General features: G+C 37.3%; 2 protein-coding genes and 1 pseudogene across 3 annotated transcripts; all 3 read right to left on the reverse strand.

Annotated features, from left to right (window-relative positions):
- Window positions 1-1,237: 1,237 nt before the first annotated feature.
- On the reverse strand, window positions 1,238-2,578 carry LOC113755614 (CASP-like protein 4D1). The gene is made up of 3 exons (XM_027299583.1): window positions 2,283-2,578; window positions 2,003-2,135; window positions 1,238-1,438 (listed from the first exon to the last, which is right to left on the reverse strand). The coding sequence occupies exons 1-3, from the start codon at window positions 2,576-2,578 to the stop codon at window positions 1,238-1,240; spliced, it is 630 nt and encodes a 209-aa protein (XP_027155384.1).
- A 2,105-nt stretch (window positions 2,579-4,683) lies between these two features.
- On the reverse strand, window positions 4,684-5,508 carry LOC113755619 (annotated as a pseudogene).
- Window positions 5,509-11,580: 6,072 nt separating this feature from the next.
- LOC113761640 (dof zinc finger protein DOF3.6-like) lies at window positions 11,581-13,377 on the reverse strand. Of its 2 annotated transcripts, none has more exons than XM_027304713.1 (2): window positions 13,235-13,377; window positions 11,581-13,000 (listed from the first exon to the last, which is right to left on the reverse strand). In XM_027304713.1, exons 1-2 carry the CDS (start codon window positions 13,283-13,285, stop codon window positions 12,044-12,046), a joined length of 1,008 nt encoding a protein of 335 aa, XP_027160514.1. In that variant the 5' UTR covers window positions 13,286-13,377; the 3' UTR covers window positions 11,581-12,043. The 2 variants fall into 2 exon arrangements, with proteins under 2 accessions (XP_027160514.1, XP_027160513.1); XM_027304712.1 differs by having other exon boundaries at window positions 11,581-13,036.
- Window positions 13,378-15,697: the final 2,320 nt, after the last annotated feature.

A 15,697-nucleotide genomic window follows, 5' to 3' on the forward strand; every position in this document is an offset into this window, starting at 1 on the left:
TGCTATGATGCTAAATTAAGATGTTGGCGTTGGTTGAGCTGTCATGACAAACAAAACAATAAAAGGGTCCGTTTGAATTAGCTATTTTTTAGGGTATTTATGAAATATTTTATTGTATTAATGTATATGAAAATTTTTTTATTGTAGATGTTTTTCGTGATATTTTTTGAGGTGTTTTTGGAAAATATTTTGAAACATTTTTAAAATTTAAAATTTTTGTGATATTTTTAAAAAATTACCACCACTACCACTACCTCCTCCCCCTCTCTCTTTCCCCATCTCTTTTCTCCTCCCATCTTCCTCCTCCATTACTTTCCTCCCCTTCTTCCTTTCCCTTCCCCTCCTTTAGTCGAGCCCAGATTTAGGGGGGAAGGGGAAAGGAAGGGGAAGGGAGAAGGGGAGGAGAAAAGAGAGGGAGAGGAAATAGGAAAATGGAGTGGATGGTGACGATGGTGGGTAGGGATGGCGGTGGTGGGTGGTGGTGATCGATGGAAGAAGAAAATAGTGTATATTTTATTTTTTTATTTTTATATATTTGGAGTCATTTTTAATATATCTATGGATGTGATGTTTTTAAAATTATTTTTTACTATATATTATTGTAATATTATATATGAAAAACTTGTGTATTATTGTATCATTGTATTTTTAGAAGTTGACTTGTAGAAAATTTCACGTCCCTTTGTCACTCTCTTTTGGCCCATAACATGAATACCAACCGATCAGATGTATATATGGTTTTTTAGAAGTTGACTTGTGGATAATTTCACGTCCCTTTGTCACTCTCTTTTGGCCGACAACATGAATTCCAACCAATCAGATGTATATATGGCTCCACCAGGTATTAAAAAAAAAAGAAAACAAATGTAAATACAGTGGAGAATCTCTCACTACACTGTTCCATTTAGGTACAGCTCCAATCCCACAAAGGCTAGAGGGCTGTGCCTAAAAACGGGTTTCTCTTTGGTGGTAAAACAACCAAAATTAACATCTCAAGTTTCACAATTATGAGCGTAGTCTAATAATATGAGTCACGTTTGTCCCTCAATTTGTGAGGTACTTAATTATTTTGTGTCTCTTAATTTTGTAACACTCTTTTGGGTCGATTATTTTATTAAATAAATAGCAAAATGACAATAGAAGCAACAATTTCTCTGCCCCAAGTTATCCTTTACCAACATATTTTATTTCTCCCTAACAAATATCAAACGACATATCCCGATCTAGGGACATGATATTAAGCCCGCTTTGGAAGAGCCAGAGATGAAAAGACCGATGATATTGCTGAGAACAAAAATGCCACAATTAGAAGGCCGGCAGCAGCATTTGCCTTGTTGAGAAAATCTGAGGCGTCCGTGCCCTTCAGTAGTAAGCGATTGAAATCAACTGTGATCCCAAACCCTGCTGCAGCACCCGTGGCCAACATGTAGGAAATAACCTGCTCAAAACCGAAGGGAAATGATATTTACTACAAGCCATAGTCAGTGGCAAAGTAAAATCTCTTTTGATTGAAAAAAAAAAAAAATAGAGTACATAAAACTCTTATCCACGACTAGAAGAATCCAAGATTAAGATAGAAAGCATGTTTTTCCTTAAACCAAAAAAAAAAAATTTTTTGTTGAAGTCACTTGATATTTTGCTCACTTTTGACTCAATAACAGCTTATTAATTTGAGTTCTTTTTCTTATTCACCGATAAATCTACTCAAGTTTGAACTGAATCTGATATTAATTAATTAACTCATCAAACGTGACTCTATAGAGCATACATTGTATATACAAACAGCAAATTACTTAGTTTTCATATAATCCTGATTAATAATCAAACCATTATCAAATACAGGTTCAATCCCAGTCGATACTGCATTAACGTCCATTAATTAATTCAATAACATACCATCTGCATCCATTAATTATCGTTCAATTTTTCTCCCCATACATACAATTCTCTCGGATACTCCACGATTCCGTATAGAAGGTTTCATGCAAGATACGAGACATACCTTGTCACCATAAAAATCCAGATAACACAAAGCAGCACCACCAAATCGTTTGCCGGTGCTCACTTGGAATATTGCGAAAGCGGTTTGTAGGAGGGTGTAGGTGATTCCAATAACAGTTGTAGACAGCATGTAACTGTGGATGAATAATAAAATACTTAAGTAGTCCACAACAATAAACTCCCATTAAAGATGAAGTATCAAGTATCTGATCAGGTCATTGAAATCTTGATTATGCGTACTTGTAGTCAAAGCAGGCTTAAATATAATGCAGCTTAGTTACCGGTAAGCATAGAGGTCACTGAAGTCGACTTTTATTTCTAGGCCGAAGTCATCGACGTATGTGACGGTGTCGATGGCGGTGATAATCAGCGAGATGAGAAGGAAAACAAATGTAAGAAGCCGCAACACAAGTGCAATTACTGGTAAACCTGCCGTGCACGTAACTGTAAATGGTGCAGGCCTGGCCGACGATTGAGGAGGGTTGGCCGTGGGAGAGGACGGAGACGCAGTGTTGGTGGATGGTGGAGGCGGAGGTGTTGATGGCGGAGGTGAGCCTGCGGATGACGGAGGCTCCATCGATCTTGCTGTCCCGAGTCTTTCTTGACATGAATAATTATGACTGGTCCGTGCAGTTTTATACTACTACTGCTACTTGTTGATATACAGCCGGCTCAGGTCTGAATGTCTGTCACTGATAAAGCATAATGCCGTGTATGTATCTATAATTTTTTTGTCTGAAGCGATCTTTCTTGATAAATTTTTAGCCCTGGAAACAAGACGATTAGCCTGCAATTAATATTAATCAACAAGCACACCAGCGTAGGGCGTTCACTGATATGTACGTTGTAATTTCAGCCATTTAAGTTTTTAACTTAACTACATGGTACTTTCCCAGCCTTCCACCATCTTGAGTGTTAGCGTGTTGGAACAATCAGAATGTTTAGTTTTTTTCTTTTGTCCTGCCAGAAAAATTACTTCATACTACATTCAAAATCTAAGTTGTGTATGTTTCATCTTGCGCAGTCCTCATCGTGCAGTTAGACATGGGGACTATTAAAAGTAAGGAATATAGGAAATGACAGAATTGAAGTGGTAACTTTGAAACAGCCTTAACTACTAATTTTTTTTTTTAATTTATCGTTTTTCTGTTTCGTTATCCATATATTTCAAGAATTTTTATTTCACTTTGGTGAATATTCAAAATTCTAATTGAAGAATGAGAGAGTTGTCTATAATCTTACAATTACATTGTCGATCATACTAGTAGAATCGTAAAAGTAAATAAACAGAGCTCAAACACTAACTCAACAAAACGCCATTATCTTGTATGTATATCGTACGGTACCGGGAGTTAGAGCTTCCCCCTGCACGGGGACTACAGTTGAGTAAAGACGACGAAATGCAAACAATTGTGCAATATCTTGAGACTTTACTGGCAGAGACAAACAGTTGTTGGCAACCTCCGTAATCTTTTTTGGATTACATGACAGAAGTATTCATCAGGATGCCTGTAGTGACAGAACTATCGGCTTTCAAACCCCTTATTTGTTCAGGAAGAGCTTTCATACTGCATATAAAGCTAAGTTTTTATCATAATAAGTTAACAACATCCTTGGTCCCGTTACAAAAGCTAAAACTAAAAAGAAAGCATTCTGATTTACTTTCCATCTTCATTTCAATGACTAATTGATGGAGGTAACAATCAAACAAAAGGAATAGCAATCAGAATTGCTCTTTTGACATTATGAGTCCCGTTTCTTGAGTTCTTGAAGATTTGCAATTAAGTCTCTTAAATCTGTACTTTCGTCTCCAATTTACATAAACAGGCATGTTGTACTCTTCTCAGGCTGCATGTTAGTCAAGACGTAGAATTCTCCATGGTTTGGTAAGCCAAGCATTTGAATGCGAGGGCTTAAATTTGGGATGATTGTGAACAATGAACCTGTATATATAGTTAGGGAAGTGTATTAATAGGTCCAAATTATGTCTTTCCTTCTAGTTTGAAAGCAGAAAAATGATAATTGTTAATCAGGAACTAATAGGCCTCCTCAACTAAATTGACCAATTATTATTATACTTGTAGCTTTTCACACGAAATAGTGATTATAAGTTTCCTCACCATTTTTTTTTTTAACGAAGAGGATTAAGATTTAATAATCACCTATCTTTAATTTGTTCACTCGAACCCAAACCTATACATAGGTCATAGGTAAAGCATGTTACCAAATTTCATCTAGACATTACAAACAACTTGACAGTAATAACCTGTAACTATTAGAAGTAGGGTCCTCGTTTGGAACAAAAACATAAACATGTGGTTAACAAGTAAAATGGAATGGTAAGCATGATGGTATATACCAGAATTATCTTACACGAAATCTTGTCTCAGGATTTCAGGCAAGAAAATTTTCTTGCATTTTATTTAACGTACTAGAAATAGCTTAAAAAGACGAGAAGTTATCTTCTCTGGTACAAACGCGACTCACCTAATGGAATAACATAAATAAGGTGATTACTATCCGAGATTTATTTTTCTAAACTAAACAACAGATTTAGAGGAAAGAAAAGAAGACTAAAGAGTGAACAAAGAGTTTTCCATGTGCTGGGTGTGTACCCGGAGAATCCATCTTCAAATGTGGGAGTCTTTGGAACTAAATTAACCTCTCTTTGGAAGAGCTAAATTAAGGTGAAAAAACTGATGATACAGCTGAGAACACAAATCCCACTAAGAACATAGATGCTGCCACAATTCCTTTATTAAGAAAATCTGTGAGGGACGACGAGTCATTTCCTAGTACCCGGTTCAAATCAACGGAGAGCCCAAACCCTGCAGCAGCACCCGTGGCAAGCAAGTAGGATGTAACCTGCTCAAGCCCAAAAGAATAAACATGACATTTCGTGTAAGCAAAGTTAAATGACCTAATTAATATACACTGAGGTTACATGTCTAACATTGTATCGAGCAGAATTGCATTACAAAAAACAACATAAATACCTTGTCGGCATAAAAGTCGAGCAAATAGAAGCCCGCACCACCAAGTCGATTTCCAGTGCTCACTTTAAAGATATCGAAAGCAGATCGTATGAGAGTGAAGGCAATTCCAACAACAGGGCAAGCCACCAAGTAACTGCAATATTTAGAATCACCGGACGTGAATTTCAATTCCCACGCATGCATGCATGATGGCCAAATAAATCATCATGAGATTGATCGATATATGCATGCAAGTACAGTAGACTCTAATTTCAATCACGTAGCAGCCCAAGCATGCATGCACTTGAACTTACCGGTACGCATAAAAATCATTAAACCTTATTTGGTATTCATCGCCTTCATCATCAACATTTCATCATCAACCGTAGTAACAGTGTTGATGATGATGAGAACTAGCGAGATGAGGAGGCAAATCAACCGTACAAATTCTCCCTAAAAGTCCCAGTACTGATAAAATCAGGCCTTCGGATGGTACTGGAGAAGATGTGGCATTGATTGGTGAAGGTGTCATTTTCCTCACTTACGAATGCTCGATGTTCTTCTTTATTGCACTACACAAATAGACTCATATGGTCTGTCAGCCTGCTCGCTCGCTCTCAGTTATGAATGTTTGATGCTCTTCTGTTTCATAATTTAACAGCTTTTCTTCCTTCAGTTTATACAGGATAGTAGCATATTCTCGGTTGGTAAATGTCGCTTCCGAAGGGCTTTGGGTATCATGTGGGGCTGGACAAGTTCTGGAGGTTCACACATAGTAGAGCAGTGATAACACGGCGTTAGCCACTCTCACGACGAAGTTAAAAAGAACAAAAAAGAAAGCATATAGAAACTCCAAAAAAAAATTTCACTCAATTCGGCCTTATTGAAATCTGCTCTAATTTGATTGCAACGTCAATTAGATAAGTAGTCAGTCGGAGCATTCAATTAAGCTGGATGCACATGCTAAAGATGAGTTTTAGCTTGCTTTGGTTTCATACATGAGCTTTTTTTTTTTTTTTGGACGGTGGTTCATACATAAGCTCAAAAGTGAAACAAGAACCCAAAAATCCGTCTCCTTCAAAAATCTACGTAAAGTTATGCCAATTTTCTTTTGATTTTTTTTCTCATATTGGGTTTTTCCGACCTCTTTTAAAGTGTTCAATTTGGTCTTGGGTTAACCTACTTACCATTTAATCCCAGTAATCGTAGTAGTTTCAGAACTGATTGTACTTTGATTGTCAAATTCCTGAATCTAAGATGGGAAAACTCCAAAATCTAACTTCGTTGCCTTTAATCTGTGGGGAGAAGGCCGGCACTGTACAGCCGGTGTACGCTTCCAAGTTCCAACCATCAAAGTACGGAGTACTAAATTCTTTTTCTTTTTTTTTTTGTTTCTGAAGCTAAGTGCTGTTAAAATTTCTTGATCCAAGGAAAATAGATACGTGGATTGTAATAACTTTGCATCTGGCCCATTTAAGTTCACAATTAGGCCCATTCCAGGCAAAGATTTAGTCTCATTTTGCGAACCGTTTTTCACTTCACATTGGTTTTGGTGACGATACCGAATTCTTTTAAGGCCCATAGACTGAGTGGAAACATCAGGTATAACCGTGTAGGCAACTAATTACCTAGTATGGATTAAGTTTGATTGGAAATCGTTGCCTCGAAGAGATCTAGAAATCTCACGAAATTTCAAAATGCAATCTGGAAAACATTTTCCCCAAGTATCAAGTTTCTTTTGTCGATTGTGTTTGGAAAACATTTCCACGTAGCCATTTTTAGGCATGCAGGTTACCGAATAATTTGGAAAACAAGACTAATGTCAAAAGTAACAAAAGCCTTTGTTTCCGGAGCTATGAATTGGATGATACGAGAAGACGTAATTAGATTTGTGGTAGATTCCTAGCAAGGTGAATTCAAGTCATAGTTGAAATTCATTGCATAATGGTTGAAATCTATAATATAAACGAACTGGCAAAATTTTTTTTTTTTTTAACAAAAAAATTTTGGCGGTCCTGAAACATTAATCATGATGATTGACGAAAGAGGAAAAGGGAAAAATCGTGTTGTACGTGAAAGTGACGTCCTAGGTGTAGTGATTAATTGAGGCGCTAGGCATGGAAAGACAAAGACCACCATTAGCTTTTGCGCATGATACATCCACAAAGCGGCGACCACGTAAGTGTAATTGACAAGCACACATTTTAAAAAATTTCGTACCAACATTTTTAAAAAAAATTATTTGAGCAAACAAAAAGCGTGGTAGACATTATTTCAAAATTATTTCAAATAATATTTCGTTTGCATCACAAACACATTTTCCAACCTACCTTTTTATATTTCCAATCACCTTTTTATCTCACATACATCATATCACAAAAAGTGCTACAGTAATTATTCCAAATAATATTTCAAATAATACACTATCCAAACAAACCAGTTTCAGTTGAGTGCTTGATCCGTGTTTTAGAAATTAATAAATTCGATTGTTGGTTTTATCTTCTTTCACCACTTTACATTTAAATAAATAAAATTGAAAAAAAATAAGTCCTACTACGTACGTACTTTTAAAAAAAAAAACAATTAGGCGCAGAATTTGCTTTCATTCTTCTTGACCCAAAAAAAGGGGAAAAGTATAATAGGAAAGGCTGCTGGTAAACTATTATCTATGAGTCTAGATTGAGAAAAAAAAAATGGTTAACCTTTTAAGGCAAACTAACAATTATGAATTCAAAATGCTTAGCCAAACTTGATATAAAGGCCCATCTGTAAAAAAAGAAAAAAAATGAAATATATATACAGTTAAGATTGAAGTATATATATATCACCTAACATTATATATTTTTATTTTTCATTTAGCAATATGTAACATGTTGATTGTTGTCATCAATTATTTGGACACGTAATCCAACATAGGTTTAAGTTTTTTTTTTTTCCCATTCGTCGTCCGTTGCTAACTTTTAATAAACACCCTTCCTAAAGCACAATTGTCTGGTCATCCATCTTAATTAACGAACAACTATATCTTTCTCGACTTTAGCGGAGCTGAGACATCACTGTTCCGTTCAGTTTAGTTTTCTCGATTGAGGGTTTGGCTTCTTTTGAACATAGGTTTGTGGAAAACCCAATCTCTCTCTCTCTCTCTCTGTCCCTCTCCCTCACTTTAGGAAAAGAAGAAAAGCAACAGGTTTTCAAGACCAGTCAAAATTTCTACATCTATGACCGCATAATAAGTTAAGAGAGCATGAGGGTGCTGGTTTGGCAGCATTAGAAGAAGATAAAAAGAACTTTAAACGAAAACGCCATGCAAAATTAGTGCTGGATCACGCAAGCTTCCATTTTGCTTTGTTGCTTTTGAATTAGATAGAAGACGAAAGAGCATGCAGTCGAATCCAATCCAATTAATCAAGCAACAGTATGGGACATTACCCCTTGAGAGTTGAGACAGACGATGATTGAAAAGCCAAGAACATCGCCCCACCGTTGATGCCTGATGCAGCATTCTTTTGTGGATTACGCGACAAAAGCAATGATTATCTTAACCCTACTATAAACAATGACCTTGAAGTGATTAATTTCCTCGAAATTTTACTGCTCTTTCGTGGTTCTGATGAATGATGAACTTAGATTTCAACTTGGAATTTTTCAGGGTCAAGGAATTTCGTTTCTTGTTTCCAATTTGCTCGCTGTTGCTGACCGATTTGAATTACCATCAAAATCTGTGCCAACCTGCTATGAATTACTGAAATATATACATGTAGTAAGGCTGCTCAGAATCTATTATTTAATTATTGTGCCACATTAACACCAAAATCTATTTTCTAGTTTTTCAGTCGGGTTAATTGTATGAATTTAATCAAGTTCCTGATCTTTTTAATCAAGTTTGTATTGATTCTTCAACTGGTCAAATTTGTCGACCCAGTCCTACAATGACAAATTATGTTCAACATCCACGAATAATTAATATTATCAGAAATTAAATTCACTGTGGTTTAGCACAATTTTATCATCTTGAGTTGAGATTAAGTGTAAAAAACGAGGAAAATACAGGCATTGCATTTCCACACTTGGAAGTTCAAACTGTAAAGTGCCACGACAGAGTCTTAGGATTTTCAAGGTAAAAAAAGTGAAATTTGTCCCAACGCCCCGATGCTTCCTGATAATTCACCTTTTGGTGAGATGCAAAATTTTGGTTGTTAGTTAAATGTGGCGAATTTTACTATAAACTTTCAATACTCAAATCGAGACTAGTACCACACCATCCTAATTAAATTCTACTGCATGTTTTGTTAGCAGTATGTGTAGACAAATCTTAAGGGGCATAGAGAAGACAGTCACAGACTTAATAAGCTTCTAAATCATTAGTCATGCACTTCAACATGGCTCGTTAATTAGTTGAGGCCTGTAAGGTAGATCCCAGAATATGAGGCCTGGGAAGAGCATATATACACGAGCTGGAATCTAGAGAAGAAGGAGGAGTGGGTGGTGGGGTGTTGGCATGATTGTATCAGACTCAGCTGGAAGTGTAGATGGGGAAAAAGAAAACTAACAAGAACTTCTCAAAAGGCTGCCACAGAAACAGAGGGATCCTCTCACGCCAACTTATATGGACATCAACTGTTGTAACGCGGTGGTGGACACAAAAACAAGAGCATTTTTGAGATCCAAATAGTACTAGTAATATTTTGATGGCATCTATAATTTGTGGATAAAATACAACAGTACAATAAGGGTGACCGACCATAAAAGAAAAGAAAAAGGAACCTCATCACTGTTGGATTACTTACATCCCACACACAGACACACAGTGTCGCTTTATTGACGGGTGATTTTATAGGTTGAACCTGAATTTGCTTTATTCTCATGTCTACCTATAAGGGATCTTGGGCACCGTAAAAGCAAATCCAGACCCAGATTCCTTACTCTTATCAAAACCAGCTGCTGATCCCCACCCCCCCACCCCCCTCCTCCTCTCCTCTTGCCTTGACCACCAGTACTCTATTTTATTTGATATATACATATCAGGAGTAGTGTTCATGTTATAAAAGCTGCATAAATGGTAATTGTTCATTCAATTACATGAGCAAACGAGACAAACAAAAACCGTTTTGGTATTAAATATGCACAAAGCCGTATTTTGGTACTCCAGTACTATGGAACTTTAGAGGCCGTATTTCAGTTTTGCTCTAATTAAGTTTAAATTTTGGTATCAAATGCATACCAGTAAAATAGTCCTTAATTCCTAGTAAGTTAATTATACCATATCCTATGTATTCAAAACATGTTTTTTTTCCCCTTCTGAATTCTCAATTAATTATGAAAAAGCTGTTTCCATTCATTTGGTCTAAATGACTAGACGTTGATGTTGATTCATACCTCAGTTTCTCCAAGCCTACAATTCGAGAATGCTTTCATTTCCTCGTCATGGTTTTGCGTGAGAATTTGGCGTTTTTCTCTTTCTTTTGTCTGCCCGTCCTGCTAACTACCAACCTACGTATCTCACTCACTCCAGTCTCCAGAAACAACAAATGAGTACGATTCACTAACCCTCACTAGATGCCTCACTGCCTCATCATAATTGCAAGATCATTGCTTTGCAAACTCTCTCTCTCTCTCTCTCTAAATTTCAAAGCATGGGCACGAACTTAAATAAATGTCTGCTCAACAGTAATCTTGGAAGGGCGAATGGTGACTACCTCAATTTATGACAACTCCAAAATATGTACACGAGAAATAGGGGTATCTGGGAATTTGGGATTACCATATTGGTGATTAAAGAAACTTGGTACCGTGAACCATGACTCATTTCAGCTTTCTGGCTTCCATATTTATGAATTTAAGCATGGCCGGTTTCATGAAACAACGTTCATGGCCAGCAAACTACTTCTAGAATGCAACTTCTGCAGTGCTCTCCACTGAAACAGATTCTCAGACTTCCAGCATTGGATTGAGTTTCTTAAATCTTAGTTAACTTGCTCTTGCCTCCTGGTCACTATGTTAGTGAAAGAAGAAAGTTGCAAGGTATGGGGGAGTCAAGCAACATGCATGAATTTAACCAATTAGTCCCGTAGCTACTATATTCAGCCAAACATCCAGGGCTTCCAGTGGACAAGTACACAATCACAAAATACGTCAAAATGGAAACCATAAGATGATTTATCTTTTCAAAGTAGCAAATGGCCGCTTGTTGACTGAAGAAAAAGCTTTACGTTTCATGAAGAGGCTTCATATGTCTCTCTTTGGCTCATGATCTTGTCCAAGCACCGACTCCAAAAAAATTTTCACAGCATAAGATTGTAAATTGAAGTCACAAGCCTAGAATGCACGTAGAAGTACAAGGATGAACATTTCAAGTTTAATTACAAATTGGATGAAGTGCTTTTAAAACATACAATGTTGTTGGATGAACATTTCAAATTTAATTACAAATTGCTGGTAGTTCAACTAAAATGCATGGATCTTTGCTTTTGCTCTCCAGAATTCATTGGCTTTCTTAATAGCTCATCATCTAAATGGAGCATCTTTCTCTATATATAATCTTGAAAATTGGTTGTGTACCTTTAATATTGCCTATCTAAATGTAGCATATTTAATCCTTATATGATCTTCAGAATGGAGACTTTCACCAGCGGAGTTGTTATTAATCCTAATTCAACTTTAGGAAGGATACGGTAGAGTTTAGCAATTTACATAATTCTTCCACGCAATTAAAACAAAGAAATTACTTAATACAGTGGAGTGGATCTGTTAAGAGAACCTAAACCTTCCTGTCAGATGGCATCAACACATATACGTCTACCACTACAGTACTTCTCTAGTAAGCATATCCCATAAAAATGAAATGAACAAAAAAATGAAAATCGATGCCTACCCTTTCCAAACTTCTTCAGCAGACGCTCGAAAGAGTTGCTGATCAAATCGTTGCTCCCCATTTCATCTTTTAACAATCGATCCTGATCATATTCTTTTCTGATAAGATTTCTTTCTAGCTACCAGAACCCGTATTCGCTTTAAGACACACATGCCTGAATATTGATAACGTTTTCAAGATTAGGGATACCATATTATCACATGAAATGGCTAGCTGAAGAAGTAGAACCAGAGAGATCTGTCCATGCATTGGCAGTGGTACTCCAATATTGATCATTCCCAGGAATGCTCAAGAAATTTCTCGACAAGTTCAGCCCTTGGTGATTTTCTTCCAGCTTGACTGAACCCCCATGAGCTTCCAATGTTTTAGATGTCAGCTGATCCGTTGTCACGCCATCATATCCTAATGGCTGATCAATAACTTCACCTTCAAGATGATACACTCCAGCAGCAGCTGAATGTTCCAATCCACCCAGAAATGGTAACTGCTGCACTTGTTGCAGTCTCCACTGGTCTGCGAATCGAGATGACAAATTAAGTGGCCCAGCACCCAAAGGATTACCAATCTGGAACTCAATTTCGCTTCCAGCACCGGCCCTGGTCGTAACTGTTGGATGGATTCCACCAAAGCTCATACCGATATCCACATTCGAAAAATCAGCAAGATTATGCAGAGGAGGAAAGAAAGATAGCGGAGGTGGAGGTGGCAAACGACTCATTACATCAGTGGAGCAGCTATTATTAGCAGAAACTGCACTAGTTGAGGTGGAATTGCTGCTTTGATTGTCGCTAGTCATTGGGGACTTTGATCTGCTTCCTTTGCTTCTTTTGTTTCTTCGGCATCCTCCTCCAACTGGGACGTTCCTTAGTGCCCCTCCTCTTGTCCAGTATCGCCGACAAGTCTTGCAGAAATGACGGGGCTGCGTCAGGCTGTAATTGTTGAAGTAGCAAAATTTTGTGTTTGCAGATTCGCAGCGGGGGCACTTGAGGGCTGCCTCAGGCTGTGGTAACTTTGATAGCCTGGCTCGTTCGGCCATCGAGCCAGGTCGGATAGATGCCGTGCCCCCAGCTCCAGGCGGAGGTGGGGGCGGCATAAGAGGTGGTGGAAATTGAGAATTTTCACCATCACCAGCTACTTGCTGCGGATTTTGTTGCTGCAGGAAAGTAAAGCCAGATGCATCAAATATTTTCTGGAATATTCAAGAAAAAAATGAAGAAGAAAAGATTAGAAAAAAAAGGTAGCTAGCTCGGAATATTTATGTGGATATGTATCTTTTCCATTAGTTAGGTCTCGCTATTAGTTATTGTTTAAGGGGATTTAAGATTGGTTGGGAAAAGAGGGTGGAGAAATAAAACCTTGGTAATAATATTACTAGTCAGTAGTTTACCTGTGGCCAATTGGGAGGATCTAGATAAACCGGAACAGAAGAGAATACCATGGTGGTGCTGGACCTTTCTCTCTTTTGTAAAGGTTGATGTGGTTTATGGTGGAGAATCACATCAACAAGAGAGAGTTGCAGAGAAAGATGGTATAGACCAAAAGAGAAGAAGATTTATAAAGTTAAAGGAGAGGTGCTTATTTATTATAGTGGTTTGTTCATCTTTGCCCGTTCCCCTCCCCTTCCTCTTTCTCTTTCTCTCTTTCTTTTTCTTTTTTTTTTTAAATTAATTTCAGGGTTTGAAGACATACGACTAGTTCTTTATTTACAAGTCTCAATTTTATGTTTCTAATACAAAACCCTTAATTAAAAAGGGAAATTTGATGGCCATGCACTGATAAAGACAGATGCTAATGGTGAATGGAACCCTAATCTAATATTCTAATATATATCTAATTATGGTGTACATACACTTTTGATTTCGTTTTTTTTTTTTAAGCCTGTACATACACTTCATTATGTTCCTAATTGACTAAAAAAAGTTGGGTGTGGGTTTTGATTTGCATTAGATAAGAATAAACTCGAGGAAAAGGCAGGGGCTGGTGGGGTTATGTGATGGAAATGTGACCCTGGAATGTAAGTTTCTTTGTTCCGGCATGTCCCCGCCGATTTGTATAAATTTTCGTGCATAGTGCACAGGCAGATATCATGAACATTATCATATGAAAAGCCATCTTTGCTCATCTTTTAAAGTAGATTACTGTGGTAACATGAATAGTCAGTTGATACAATGCCTTGTTCTCCTGATGTTTCATTACTTACCGTGGTGATTATATGCACAGCCAAGCCCGACCGACATGCATCCTCTTGTTATGTGCTGCTCTATTTTAGATTCTTTCAAAATTATCGTCAGATTTTTTTTTAGCCATCATGCAGTCAAAGGTTGTGTAGATCAATTTGCTCTCATATATACCCATTGGCTAGAAGAACTTTCCATCGAATTAAAGGAATTCCGCATAATGAGATCAGCTCTCAGGATCGATCTTATCATTATTTTATTTGTAATTTAACCGTATTCAACAGGTTATAGTCCATCCATAGCTCTTCACAGTGAAAGTGTTCCATGGTAATTTCACTTTTGAATCAGCCAAAGTCAAGTTTATTCTCTTTGCAGTTCAATTCAAAGTTTTGGAACAATTGCCCCATGGTCTTATTTAGCATTCCAACAAGCATAAAACTTTTTCTAATATGTTGTGCCAAGTGAATTATCCATCAATTGTAGGGGTTAAAATAAATAAAGTAAAAAGGAGAAAAAAAAAAGTGAATTAATTATCAATCGATCAATTGCAGGGGTCAACATTTGGAACGTAACAAGGACGCAAGGCAGCTTGCTAGCTACAACTTACATATACAAACAGTGATTTGAGTGCAATCTTGATCCTTACTTGCGATGCAAGTGATTTGCCCTACCTCAAATCCGCACACAATAACAAGTTTCCTGTTCAAAAAACTTACTATTTATTTTTCCTTCTGAGTTTAGTGTAATAATTAATGGGAAATGTACATTACAGATACTTCGGTTTTGCTTAAATTTCCACAATTAAGTATCTGGGGATGATGGCGAAAGTATACGATCTGATCAATGGTACCCCTCCAAACGTGACATATCATCTAACTTAAAATACTTTTCTGCATTTGGTCATTTGGACTAGTAAAAACTACTACCATCTATATACTATATGATGGAGCACACCACCGTAGACGAAGGAATCCAATCCTGCATGTGGTGGCGACATGCATAAAATATTTGTGGGGTGGGAGGGCTGAGGAATGAGGAGGGGAAGAGTGGGCGCAGCCGGGAGAGATGGAAGGAAGAGATTGGTCGTGAGGCTCAGATGCTAATGGTCGGAGACTTGCTGCTTTTCTCACGTGCCACGTCATATCCACAGGGTCCTGCTGCAAATGCAATACCTTCTTTTTCCGTGCGTTGCCCTACCAAAATCAAATTTCGTCAACACTCTCCATCTTTAGCTGTGAAAAATGAGGTCTCACCACCCAATGCCAAGGGTCCCCATTCGCAGCTGAAAAATGGGGCTAAGGAATTATTTTCCTGCTGAAGCAATTAGGTAGCGGCTAGAATTTGGTAAAGGAAAGATCTTTTGGTTAAATCATTGAAGACCAAAACCTTTTCCTTTGTGTTTTTTAGGGTGAGGGTGGAGGTAAACTTATCGTACGTGTTAATATAATAGTCTGCGGGCCCCATGTATCGTTTATTTTTGAACAAATTTATATGCATGGTCGTCATTATTTGAGGCGAATATTAGAATTCTTTGGGAAAATAGTTAACTAAATCATCCTAAGAAATCTAGCAGATACATCTCGTTTTAGTAGATAAAATTAATGTCTCATTCCACACTGTCGACAAAACATTCAAACCCTTTAATTTTTATGTTGAGATCAAAGAACTAATTA

The sequence above is a fragment of the Coffea eugenioides genome, chromosome 2 (assembly GCF_003713205.1).
Source record: "Coffea eugenioides isolate CCC68of chromosome 2, Ceug_1.0, whole genome shotgun sequence".
NCBI classification, from domain to species: Eukaryota; Viridiplantae; Streptophyta; class Magnoliopsida; order Gentianales; family Rubiaceae; genus Coffea; species Coffea eugenioides.

Coding starts and splice junctions, on each gene's coding strand:
- LOC113755614 (XM_027299583.1), bottom strand. CDS start 2,578: ATGGAGCCTCCGTCATCCGCAGGCTCACCTCCGCCATCAACACCTCCG. Junction 2,136..2,282: donor AGTGACCTCTATGCTTACCG/GTAACTAAGCTG, acceptor ATTCATCCACAG/TTACATGCTGTCTACAACTG. Junction 1,439..2,002: donor TGGATTTTTATGGTGACAAG/GTATGTCTCGTA, acceptor GGTTTTGAGCAG/GTTATTTCCTACATGTTGGC.
- LOC113761640 (XM_027304712.1), bottom strand. CDS start 13,285: ATGGTATTCTCTTCTGTTCCGGTTTATCTAGATCCTCCCAATTGGCCA. Junction 13,037..13,234: donor ATCCTCCCAATTGGCCACAG/GTAAACTACTGA, acceptor TGAATATTCCAG/AAAATATTTGATGCATCTGG.